A 12,884-nucleotide genomic window follows, 5' to 3' on the forward strand; every position below is an offset into this window, starting at 1 on the left:
GCAGAGGCTAGAAGCCGTGGTGCGCCCATTCTCTTTCTATCTGTCTCTTTCCCTCTCTCTCTCTCTGTCACTCTCAAATAAAGAAATAAAAATGACAAAAAATATTAAAAAAAAAAACAAGCAAAAACCAGCAGGAGTGACTCCAGCTGCTAGATATGCCTGCTTTGCAAATACTCTAGTGTCAATTTAACAATGTTTATTGATTTTGGGGGGGGCTCCCAGGTTTTAAAAGCAAAATGGGACTTAAGTTATTTATTTGCAAGCAGAGAGAGAGAGAGAATGGGAACTCTAGGCCTCCTGCCACTGCAAACAAATTTCAGATGTATATGCCACTTTGTGCACCTGACTTTATGTGGGTACTGAGGAATTGAACCTGGATATCAGACTTTGTAAGCAAGTGCCTTTAACTACTGAGCCTTCTCCCCAGCCCACAAAGTTATATTTTTAAACTATACTCATTTTATGTGTATATCTGTTACTACTTAGTTTATGAGGACTTCCTAACAATAACTATTTCACACCTGCAAATTATATGTATGAGTTGATTCTATCTCATAGTGACCTTTAAGAAGACATGAAAGGTGCCTGTTAGAAGTGTAGCTCAGTTGGTGGAGTGTTTTCCTAGCTGCATGAGTCCCTCTGTTTGATCCATACTACCACATTAACTGGGCCATGGTAACACATAACTAGAATTCTAGCACTTGAGGTAGAGACAAGAAGATCACAAGTTTAAAGTCAGCCTGAGCTGCCTGAGACCATTATCTCAGAGGTGGAGAGGGAGATAAGAAAGGAAAAAGATAGAGAAAAACTGGACATAGTGGCACATGCCTGTAATACAAGCTACTTGGGAGGTTTTCACAGGAAGATCGTAAGTTCATGGTCAGCCTGGGCAATATAGCAAGATCTTGCCTCAAATAGTTTTAGAAAAGGCCACTCTCTATTACCTCAGAGTTTACTTATTTACTGCCAGAAGTCTATATACCAAATTATGATTTTAATTCAGTGATTTATTGGCAGGGAATGATGGGTATTTGTAAAATATTTTAATACTTTGTTTTAAGTCATCTATTCTTTTCATATCTGATGTTTAAATTGTTTTTGACTTATTATTCTAATGCATGTTGCTTACTTTAGAAACTAAGAATTTGGAGAATGAAGAGAAACACAATCCTACAGAAGAATGGGACTCAGAAATGAGAATTGCAGAGGAAGGTAACTGTATTAAAAAGATAACTCCTGTCAGGCGTGGTGACACACACCTTTTATCCCAGCATCAAGGCCACCCTGAGACTACAGAGTGAATTCCAGGTCAGCCTGGACTCGTGAAACCCTACCCTGAAAAACAAAAACAAACAAACAAAAAAAAGGATAACTCCAGGGAGAAAGCCCTTCTGACTTAATTTATATATTAGTTGACATTAAGTAAAATAAGAATTTTTTGTAGCAATATTCTACTTGTGTCATTTTTATGTTTTTCTTTTTTTTTTTCCCATAGAACTGGAACAGCTCAAAATAGAAGAAGAGGAGCTTCAAAGGTCAGGTTACAATTGAGTGTTACGAAATATAAAGTTACAATCCATAAGACTAAATGAAGTGACTTCCTACCTCCACACTCATATGATTTAGGGACATGAGCCTTAACATTGAGCTTAAAGCCAACCTGGTTTACATAGTGAGTTATAGTCCTGGGCTACAGTAAGACCCTACCTCGAAAAACCAATAATAATAATAATAATGGCAACTCTGATTTCAGAGTCCCATATTTCTGTAGGGTTGTTTTTCTCTTCATTGTCCAAATTCTTAGTTTCTGAAATAAACAGTTTGCATTAGAATAGTAAAACAAAAAAAGCCAGGCATGGTGGCACACACCTTTAATCCCAGCACTTGGGAGGCAGAAATAGGAGGGTCACGGAGAGTTCCAGGCCACCCTGAGTCTACATAGTGAATTCCAGGTCAACCTGAGCTAGTGTGAGACCCTACCTCAGGGGAAAAAAAGAAAAGAATAGTAATTTTTTTTTTTCCCCCGGAGGGAGGGCTGAGGAGATGGCTCAGTCATTAATAGCATTGCTTGCAAAGCCTGTCAGCCCAGGTTCAACTCCCCAGCAAGCACCCAGTTAAAACAGATGCGAAGTGGTAAATGCATCTATGATCCCAAAGCTCCTAAGGCAATGGGAAGGTGGAGCAGTCTAGCAGTTTATAGCAGCAAGAAACCCTGTCTGAAAGAAGATAGAGCACAGTTATCTCAGTGTTTTCTGACCTCCACCCATGTACTATGTTATACATGCCCATATGCACACACAAAAATAAAATAAAATTTTAATAGTTGTCTTAAAGAACTTAGGACCCCAAGGATATCTTATTGGATCCTAATTTGAGAGACAATGATTTATATCTTTTTAGTAGACCTGCTTTAAGTAGACTACTTTTATAGTAATGTTTATCGGAAAAACATTTCCTCACTGTGAATTATCTAGGATGTAACTTCTTTTTTGGTTTTTCGAGGTAGGGTCTCACTCTAGCCCAGGCTGACCTGGAATTCACTATGGAGTCTCAGGGTGGCCTCGAACTGATGGCGATCCTCCTACCTCTGCCTCCCAAGTGCTGGGATTAAAGGCATGTGCCACCACACCCGGCTTTCATTCAAGTATTTTACTTTTTTTTTTGTCCTTTTGAATGTGATATACTACCACATGGTAAGATAATGTACTACCAGTGTAAGGTAGAACTTTCTCCCCAAAGCTAATCACAAGTTGTCCTCTCCAGTGAGAAGCAGGCTGCAGGTTCTTTTCTGCCTCTATCATCACCTGGGCTGGAGGAGGGGGTGGGACTGGGAGAACCTGAGAACCCAGGGACCTTCCACATGAGGTTTCCTTGGGGCTCTCACCCAGAGGATGCTAAATGACCAGAACACTCTACTCAGGCCTTTGGCAGACCCCACCCTTCCAGCCTTACTCTTGTCTTCCCTCCCCATTTCCAAGGGCTCTGAACTGTTAGCTTTCTTTTGTACATCAATAATCAAAAATGGTGGGGGAGCTACAAAGAAACTAAACAAAACATGGAACAACTTTGACATGAGCTGAGCAGTGGTGATTACTGGCTGGGTTCCAGGCTGGAGGAGGGCTGGGCAGCCTTCTCTTCTGATAGTGCTTTCAATCCCAGGCTCAGGGGGCCAAAGACCTGCCCCTCGCCAGGGCCCAGGTGCATGGGCCAACCCTGCCAAGGCAGAGGGGAGGATGGTTTGGGCAGGCTGTTGCTATCTTAGGTCTTGGATCCTGTGGGAATATGGCAGATGGGGAAGTGGATTGCCCTGATGGCCCCTGAAATGCTTGCCACAGATACATCATGTCATGACATTTTATTAATAGTTCTAATAAATACCTTGTTTTTATGTGAATACCTGGTTTTATTTGCAGAAAACTATTAGAAGTGGAGATACAGAAAGAGCAGGCTCTTAGTAGGATACAATTTACACAAAAACAAGTACACGAAACTGAAGAATTACTGGATCACTTGAGGTAAGAAAAATCAAGTGTCACCAGATTCTGTTTTATCTTGTGCCTTAGTTGAATCTGAACTACTGGGGCAATAGTTGTAATTTCATAAATTTTAGTATATAACTTTAGAGGACTTTAGAGCTTTTATGTTGTCTTGAGATATTCTGTCCCTATGTTGCCTGCAACGCTGGCCTAGAATTCATGGGCCAAGCAAATTTGACATGTCAGAAACTCAAGATGTGACTACATGGGCTGGGGAGATGGCTCAACAGTTAAAGGTGTATGCTTGCAAATCCTGCCAGCCTGGGTTCAATTCCATTATACTCAGATAAAGACAGATGCACCAAGTAATATATGAGTCTGCCTAGCATGACTTTGCAGTGGCAATAGGCCCTGTCATGTGCATGCATGCACAGACCACACATGTGCAAACAAATAAAAATTTTTGGTTTTCCAAGGTAAGGTTTCACTCTAGCTCAGTCTGACCTGGAATTAGCTATGTAGTCTCAGGCTGACCTTGAACTCATTTTGATACTCCTACCTCTGCCTCCCCAGTGCTGGGATTAAAGGTGTGTGTCCAGCCCAAGCTAAACATTTATTTTTTAAAAAATATTTTTAGCTGGTTTGGTGGGAGGCAGAAGGAGAAGGATTGCTGTGAGTTCAAGGTCAGCCTGAGACTACATAGTGAATTACAGGTCAGCCTGGGCTAGAGCAAGACCCTGCCTTAAAACCAAACCCCCACCAAAAAAAAAAAAAAAAAAGCCTGTAATCCCAGCACTTGACAGACAGAAGTAGGAGGATTGCCATGAGTTCAAGGCCACCCTGATACTACATAGTAAATTCCAGGTCAGCCTGGGCTAGATCTAGACCCTACCCCAAAATAAATAAATAAATAAATAAATAAAAACAGGGTTGGAGAGATAGCTTAGTGGTTAATGCAGTTGCCTGTGAAGCCAAAGGACCCAAGTTCGATTCCACATTACCCATGTAAGTCAGATGCACAAGATGGTGCATTCATCTGGAGTTCATTTGCAGTGGCTGGAGGCCCTGGTGTACCCATTCTTTGTATCTGCTTCTTCCTCTCTCTGTCTAAATAGATTAATTAAATTAAAAGAAATTCTTGGGTAGCAGCATATGGCAGTTTTACCCCTAGCACTGCACCCTCCCCACAAAAAAAGAAAGGAGGAGAAGGAAAGGAAATAAAAGGAAGGAAAAGGTGAGGGGGGGGAAGGAAAGGAAAAGAAAGAGTGGAAAGGAAGGGAGGAAAGAAAAAAATAATTGTTTCTTTTCTTTTTCTATTTTATTTATGTGCAAGCAGAGAGAGAGAGAGAGACGAGGGAACGAGCATGCAGGACCTCTACCTGCTGCAAAGGCACTCTAGATGCACGTGCTACTTTGTATGTCTGGCTTTTTACATGGGAATTAGGGAATTGAACCCCTTTCGTTAGGCTTTTCAGGCAAACACCTTGACTGCTAAGCCATCTCTCAGGCCCTTTTCTGGTTTTGTGAAGTTGGGTCTCTAGCCCAAACTGGCCAGAAGCTCACTCTGTAGCCCAGGCTGGCCATTATCTCAACCTCCTGAATGCGGGAATTAAAGACATTTGCCACCATGCCGTCCTTCATTTTTCTTATTTATGCTGTTCTAGTTTGTCTGAGTGGAATGGCATTGAGTGGAGTGATGATCAAGCTGTATTTACCTTTGTTTATGACTCAATAGAACTCACCATCCTCTTTGGAGAGCCAGTAGGTGAGTAGCAAAGCTAAAGTAATTCTGTGAAGAAATGAATGACTAATCTCACTAAAGATCCAAATGTCAATCCAAATGTTCTATGTGTTCATTAGTTTAGCTATTCGTGTATCCTCCTGAGTTGTAAATTTTAAGGATATGGGTTGATCATGTCTGTTTTTTTTAATTATGCTATCTGTGTAGTTCCTAAAGCAGAAAATATTTAACAAAACATTAGACAAAGAGAAAAAAATTGCATTTTTTTTTCAAGGTAGGGCTCCCTTGTGCATCTGTCTTATGTGGGTACTGGGGAATCAAACCTGGGTCCTTAGGCTTCACGGGCAAATGCCTTAACCACTGAGCCATCTCTCCAGCCCTCTTGTTCATTTTATATATTTTTTGATTTTTTCAGATAGGGTCACACTCTAGCCAAGGTTCACCTAGAATTTACTATGTAGGCTCAGGGTAGCCTCAAACTCATGGCGATCCTCCTGCCTCTGCCTCCCAAGTGCTGGGATTAAAGATGTACCCCACCATGCCTGACTCAAAAAATTACAATTTTTGAAACAGAAGAAAACTCTATAGTCGAAGGAATTAGGACAAAACTCTAGAAAAAGAATGAACATGTATTCTGGCTACCCAAAACTGATTATAGCCATGCTACAAGCACTAATCATTTTTATTGTATTTGTTCAGGGATAGTAGGTATGGAGAATTGATGGCCATTTTGTTCACAGAAAATAATATAATTCAAGAATAATGCCAGGTATAGTTATGTATGCCTTTAGTCCCAACACTTGAGCTAGAGGGAGACCTTCTCTTGAAAAACCAAAAAAAAAAAAAAAAAAAAAGCAGGGGGTTAGAGAGATGGTTTAGCAGTTAAGTGCTTGCCTGTGAAGCCTAAGGACCCCGGTTCAAGGCTCAGTTCCCCACGACCCACGTTAGCCAGATGCACGAGGGGGCGCATGTGTCTGGAGTTCATTTGCAGTGGCTGGAGGCCCTGGTGCATCCATTCTCTCTCTGTTTCTTCCTGTTTCTCTCTCTGCCTGTTGATCTCAAATTAATTAATTAATTAATTAAACCAAAAATAAATAAATAAAAACAAAAGAATACCTGCCTAGAATGCACAAAGCTCTGGGTTCAGTTGGCAGCACAGCATAAACTGGACTTATTGGCACATGCCTGTAATCACAGTACTTGGAAGATGGAGGCAAGAGAATCAAAAGTTCAAGTTCATTCTTAGCTACATAGTGAGTTTGAGGCCAGCCTGGGCTACATGACCCTCACCTCAACAACAAAAAAAATTTAGGCCATGATGGTGCATGCTTTTAGTCCTAGCATTTGGTAGGCAGAGGTAGGAGGATCTCTGAGTTTGAGGCCACCTTGAGACTACATAGTGGACTCCAGGCCAGCCTGGGCTAGAGAGAGACCCTACCTCAAAATAAACAAACAGGGCTGGAGGGATGACTTAGTGGTTAAGGAACTTGCCTGCAAAGTCAAAGGACCTCAGTTTGATTCCCAGGACCCACATAAGCCAGATGCAAAGGGTGGCACATGAATCTGGAGTTTGTTTGTATCAGCTAGAAGCCCTCACTTGCCCATTCTCTCTTTTTCTGTCTCTTTCTGGCTCTCAAATAAATAAAAATAAAACATTTTTAAAGGGAACAAAATTAATAAATATTGTTCTTTTCCTGATTCTTCTTAGTTGGTGTCCCATTCTTGGACAAAACTTGCAGGGCGATTGCTGAGCTCAATTTTCAGTCTATTTTAGATGGTAAGTTCAAAACATTTAAGCCTCTTATAATTTGTTTGTGATTTGTAAGTATAATTTGTGCTTAAAATGTATACTTCAGCTGGGTGTGGAGTGCACACCTTTAATCCTAGCACTGGAGAGACAAAGATAGGAGGGCTGTCATGAGTTCTAGGCCACCCTAAGACTACATAGTGAATTCCAAGTCAACTTGGGCTAGGGTAAGACCCTATCTTGGACACCCCCCTCAAAAAAGAAATGTATGCTTTAGGAAAAACTGCTTGGATAGTGTTGTAGAAAGCTTCACATTGCTGAGATGAACATCCAAACCAGACAATTTAGAAAAAGAAGGGATTTATTTCAAGCTTACAGATCCAGGAGGAAGTTCCTTAAGTGGTGGAAGAAGCTGCTTCCTTACATCCAAGCAGAGGGAAGGGAACCATCACCAGCCAGCCAACATATTCCAAAAAAACAGCAAACAGCCAGGCGTGGTGGCACATGCCTTTAATTCCAGCATTCGGAGGCAGAGGTAGGAGGATCGCTATTAAGGTTGAGGCCACCCTGAGACTACATAGTGAATTCAGGGTTAGCCTGGGCTAAAGCAAGACCCTATCTCAAAATATTTATATAACTAGTAATTTGAGAGAATGTACAGTTTACATAGCATTCATACCTTACCCTCATATAAAATATGTGCTATTAGCACAGTGCAAAATATATGAATAATAAATAATATATTGCTTAATTTCTTTTCATTCTCCAGAAGATAAAGCTCCTCCTTCCTCCCTTTTAGTGCATAAGCTTATTTTTCAGTACATTGAGAAACAGGAATCCTGGAAGAAGAAATGTATAACACAACATCAAGTACCTCAGGTAAAGTATGATTGTCATATTCAAAGGAAAATTTGTACTATGTATTCCAAAAAGCAGAACCGAAAATTTATATGTAAAATAGTATCCTGAGTTAAAACATTTTGAGGGTTCTGACAGAACCACTAAACCCTGAAATGTTTTCTTTTTAACTTTTTTAGTTAGTATCCAAAATGATGGGTTTCAGGTTTTAGTTAGTTGTATGTAGTATAACACACCAGGGTCTCTTGCTGTTTCTGGCTTTACATGTATGGTTGGTGTATTGAACCCAGGCTGGCAGGGTTTACAAGCAAGTGCCTTTAACTGCTGAGTCATCACCACAATTCCAGACCTTGAACTTATTTCCTCTTGCATCCACCTCCCAGATGCTGAGATTACAGGCATGTGCCACCATGCCTAGTGTATGGGGTGCTGGAGATTGAAACTTAAGGCCTCATGCATGCTAGACATGCTAGATTAACTGAGCTACATCCCCAACTCCCAAAGTAATGTTTCATTGTAATATTTTCATATATTATATATATACATATATACCTTCCTCATATTTGCCCCTCTCTGAAATTTCATCTTTTTGTTTTCTAGATGCTTCAAGAACTCTCACTGGTAGTGAACCATTGCAGACTACTTGGAGAGGAAATTGAGTTTTTAAAGAGATGGGGACCGAATTATAATTTAATGAATATAGATATAAATGATACCAAGTAAGTGTATACAGTTCCCTGGGCTGTCATAATAGATTAATATAAATTTGGATGGCTTAAATGAACACAAACTTATTATGTTCCAGTTCTGGAGGCTAATAGTGGAAGATCAGTATCAGTAGGGTTGGCCTGAGGGCTATGAGAAAAACTATTCCATACCTATATCATAACTTTTGGTGGTATTTGCAGTTTTAGGCTTGGACATTGTTGCACTCAGGTTCACATTGCTGGGAGAAATCACCTGACCAAGAGCAGCTTGTGGGGGAAAAAAGGGCCATCTTTTCCCCTCCCCCCATTTACTTTTTTTTTTTTTTTAATATACTTATATTTATTTGCAAGCAGAGAAAGAAATAGAGCCAGGCCAGGTGTGGTGGTGCATGCCTTTAATTCCAATACTGGGGAGGCAGAGGTAGGAGGATCGCCAGGAGTTCGAGGTTACCCTGAGACTACAGAGTGAATTCCAGGTCAGCCTGGGCCAGAGTGAGACTCTACCTTGAAGGAAAAAAAAAGAAGAAAAGAGATAGAGTGGGAGGGACTGGGCATGTGTGCCAGGGCCTGTAGCAAACAAAAAAGGGAGCTGGGCCTTATAGCACCAGCCTGCAATCCTAGCTTTTCTGGAGGCTGAGGTAAATGATTACAAACTTAAATCTTGTTTGCACTAGAGTAAATTCAAGCCTACCCTGAGCAATATAGACAGACTCTACCTCAAAATAAAAAGGAGGAGTGGGATATAGCTCAGAGGTAGAGCACTTGCCTAGCATGCGTTCAAACCCTACACACATACCCACCCACCCCTAGGGCAGGGGGTGTAGGTCAGGCCTAGAACGTAGGAAGTCATTTTGATCTACAGTAAGGTGTAGTGGCATATGCCTATAATTCTGGTATCTGGGAGGTGGAAGCAGAAGTTTAAGGTCACCCTCTGTCACATTGATTTCAAGCCCAGCCTGGGCTTCATGACACCCTGTTTGAAAAAAAAAAAAAAAATTAACGTATTTCATAAATATCTATGAAAAGTAACCATTATACTACCTTGTTCTCAGTTGTTTTGCCTTTTGTCCCATTTGATAAAGACATAACACTTGTTACATGTATGACTATAAAAGGAAAATCTGCCCATTTTAACCTATTTTTATTTAATATTTTTAATTACGGATCTTGTCTATTGTAGACTGAAGCTTTTATTCTCCAGTTATGCAGCATTTGTGAAGTTTGAGATAACTTTCTCTCTCTCAGCCCATTATCCATTGACCCCATTGCCTTTCACCATTCAAAGTCACATTGGAAATACTGAGTAAGTAAACAGCCATCTGGTAAGACTAACTTCATTTAAAAGATTCTTCAAGGTAGGTGTGGTAGTATACACCTTTAATCCCAGCACTTAGGAGGCAGAGGATCACCTTGAGTTCGCAGCCACCCTGAGACTACATAGTGAATTCCAGGCCAGCCTGGACTAGAGCAAGACACTACCTGGAAAAAACAAAAACAAAACAACAACAACAATAATCATAGCCAGGAAATGCAACAAGTTAAGTCTCTTCTTTCTGACTTCATTTTGCAGAATTTGTTCTTTTAAAGTCATCAATCTATTACTATCTCCAGTGGATTTTGGAGTCCATTTGTCAGTTGTCTCATGCTATCTTCACTTTTGTTTCTTTGATCTTTAGTGATTTTTTGTTTGGTTGTTTGGTTTTTTTTTTTGAGATAGGGTCTCACTTTTAGCCTTGGCTGACCTGAAGTTCATTCTATAGTCTTAGGGTGGCCTCGTACTCACAACTATCCTCCTCCCTCTGTCTCCCAAGTGCTGGGATTAAAGATATGTGCCACCACTCCTGGCATATCTTTATTTTTTTAAATTAATTAATTTATTTATTTTATTATTTATCTATTTTTAGTTTTCTGAGGTACGGTTTCACTCTAGTCCAGACTTACCTGAATTCACTGTGTAGTCTCATGGTGGCCTTTAACTCACGGTGATCCTCCTACCTCTGCCTCTCAAGTGCTGGGATCAAAGGCGTGCGCCACCATGTTCAGCTTATCTTTACTTTTTGAACTCTTTTTCCCTAAAACAGAAATCAAGAACGAAAATATTCTTGCCTGGGAATGTTGGTCAGTTGGTAGAGTACTTGCCTAGCATGCATAAAGCCCTGGTTAATTCCATCCCCTGAGATATAAAGGTAGTAGGATCAAGGCCAGCCAGGCATGGTAGTACACAACTTTAATGCCAGCACTTGGGAGGCAGGGTAGCTATGGGAATTTGAGGTCAGCCAGAGACTACATAGTGAATTTCAATTTAGCCTGGGCTAGAGCAAGACCGTACCTTGAAAACAACACAACCAAAATAATAATAATAATACTTTTTTGTTCCTTACAGCCATAATGAAATTGCTACCATTATATCTAAAGTACCATTTGAGGACAACTACCTGAAGAATGTAGTCAAGCAAATTTACCAAGATCTACTTAAGATCTACCACTAGACTGATGGACAATATGTGTAACAAGAAAAATACTTACCTGGGCTTGGTGGCACATGCTTATACTCTCATAACTTGGGAGGCTAAGATAGGAGAGTATAAGGTCAGGCCATCCAGAGCTACATAGTGGGGCTTTGTTTCAAACAAATGAAACAAAACTGTGCTTAATGATATGCCAGTGTCTCCATTGCTTTTAAAGGACTAGTAAAATGTCTCTTGATGATGTTATCCTTAATTTGTATCATTACTTCTAAAATCTCTAGTCAGAAATGTGAAAGGCCTTAAGTTGCCTACATTGTAGTTGCTTTATTTTGTATCTGAGGTTAAGTAGTAGGACACTTGGGGAAATTTCTCCTGACTACAGAGGTATTTGGGCTGGGATAAAACTCAGTGGTAGCACACCTGCCTTATATGCATAAAGCAATAGGTTAATAAAGTGGTGATCTCTACTGTGGTATAGTCCTAGTGAGCAGTTTTTAAGTATAAGAAAAGATGTTACCACTGACAAAAAGATTAACTCCTTCCCCATATTTAAATGTTCTGCATATTTTGAACTTTTTCCTAGCGTATATTTCTGGAGTAGAAACATGTCTGTTGGCTGCCAGACATAGTACACACCTATAGTCCTAGCTACTCAGGAGACTCAAGCAGCAGAATTACGTACTTGACCCTGTATGTTCAAGACAAACCTAGGATCTGTAGTGATACCCTATTATTCAACATAAACAAACATGTCTACAAACTACTCATCTTTTTTCCTCTTATTTCAGAAATGCAATTAAGAGAAACCAGTAGCACTCTTTTAATGGAATACATGTCATCTTTTCCTGACAGCCTTCTTTTTCAACAATGTATTAATGTCTACTTAATGAGTATTTTTTTTTTGTGTGTGTGTGTATGTGTGTGAATTTGTTTTTATTGGGGTTAGGACATGCATGTACATGGTCACCTTTGGGGCATGTCCCTTAGCCCCATGGAATGTTCAGTCTACTCCTGAGGAGTATTCTTTTTCTAGGGAAATTTAATTCATTTTTGCCCAGTACATTATGTAAATATATTAATGTTTTTTGTATTTGTAATGTAGTAAACAGATAGTATGTCTTCTTTTTTACATGTTTATAAAGGCTGCCTTACAGCAAGATTTTTCATATTTTATTAAATAATATTTCAGACAATATCACATCCAAAACTAGTTTGGGATAGTTCTAGCCACATCTTTCTTATGCACAAAAACAAGTATATGCATTGGTTATTAAGTGAACAGTATTATCTCTAAGGTAAACAAATATGAAAGTACTTTTACCCAAATCCTAATCATGCTACTTTTTTTTTTTTTTACATTTCTTTATTTATTTATCTTTTATATTAAAAGGTGTGTGCCACAATGCCAGGCCTTCAGTAGATTTTTATTGTTGTTGTTGTTGGTGGTGGTGGTGGTGGTGGTTTTTCGAGGTAGGGTCTCACTCTGGGTCAGGCTGACCTGGAATTCACTATGTAGTCTCAAGGTGGCCTGGAACTCTCTGTGATCCTCCTACCTCTGCCTCCTGAGTGCTGGGGTTAAAGGCGTGCACCACCACGTCCAGCTTTCCATTAGATTTTTACTTTTGAGCTGTACGTAAAAAAGTCATATGGTCCTTGGGTTGGAGAGATGGCTTAGTGGTTAAGGCACTTGACTGCAAAGCCAGAGGACTCAGGTTCAATTCCCAAGGACCTACATAAGCCAGATGCACAAGCATGCATCTGAAGTTTGCAGCAGCTGGAGGCCCTGGCATGCCCATTTTCTCCCTCCCTCCCTCCCTCCCTCCCCTCCCTCTCTCTCTCTCTCTCTCTCGTTCTCTCCCTCCCTGCCTATTTCTCTCTCTCAAATAA

The 12,884-nt window shown here is 40.2% G+C and overlaps 1 protein-coding gene across 2 annotated transcripts in view; it reads left to right on the plus strand.

Annotated features, from left to right (window-relative positions):
- Positions 1 to 11,757, plus strand: part of Knl1 (kinetochore scaffold 1) — a 72,971-nt gene extending 61,214 nt beyond the window's left edge. For both annotated transcript variants that reach the window (XM_045156167.1, XM_045156168.1), the window contains 9 exons: positions 1,135 to 1,212; positions 1,496 to 1,535; positions 3,414 to 3,515; positions 5,141 to 5,241; positions 6,926 to 6,994; positions 7,734 to 7,843; positions 8,423 to 8,541; positions 9,710 to 9,832; positions 10,913 to 11,757. In XM_045156167.1, the coding sequence (XP_045012102.1) occupies positions 1,135 to 1,212; positions 1,496 to 1,535; positions 3,414 to 3,515; positions 5,141 to 5,241; positions 6,926 to 6,994; positions 7,734 to 7,843; positions 8,423 to 8,541; positions 9,710 to 9,832; positions 10,913 to 11,018 (848 nt within the window). In that variant the 3' untranslated portion in view covers positions 11,019 to 11,757. The remainder of the gene's footprint in view (positions 1 to 1,134; positions 1,213 to 1,495; positions 1,536 to 3,413; positions 3,516 to 5,140; positions 5,242 to 6,925; positions 6,995 to 7,733; positions 7,844 to 8,422; positions 8,542 to 9,709; positions 9,833 to 10,912) is intronic.
- Positions 11,758 to 12,884: the final 1,127 nt, after the last annotated feature.

Source organism: Jaculus jaculus, chromosome 8 (genome assembly GCF_020740685.1).
Source record: "Jaculus jaculus isolate mJacJac1 chromosome 8, mJacJac1.mat.Y.cur, whole genome shotgun sequence".
In the NCBI taxonomy this organism is placed as follows: Eukaryota; Metazoa; Chordata; class Mammalia; order Rodentia; family Dipodidae; genus Jaculus; species Jaculus jaculus.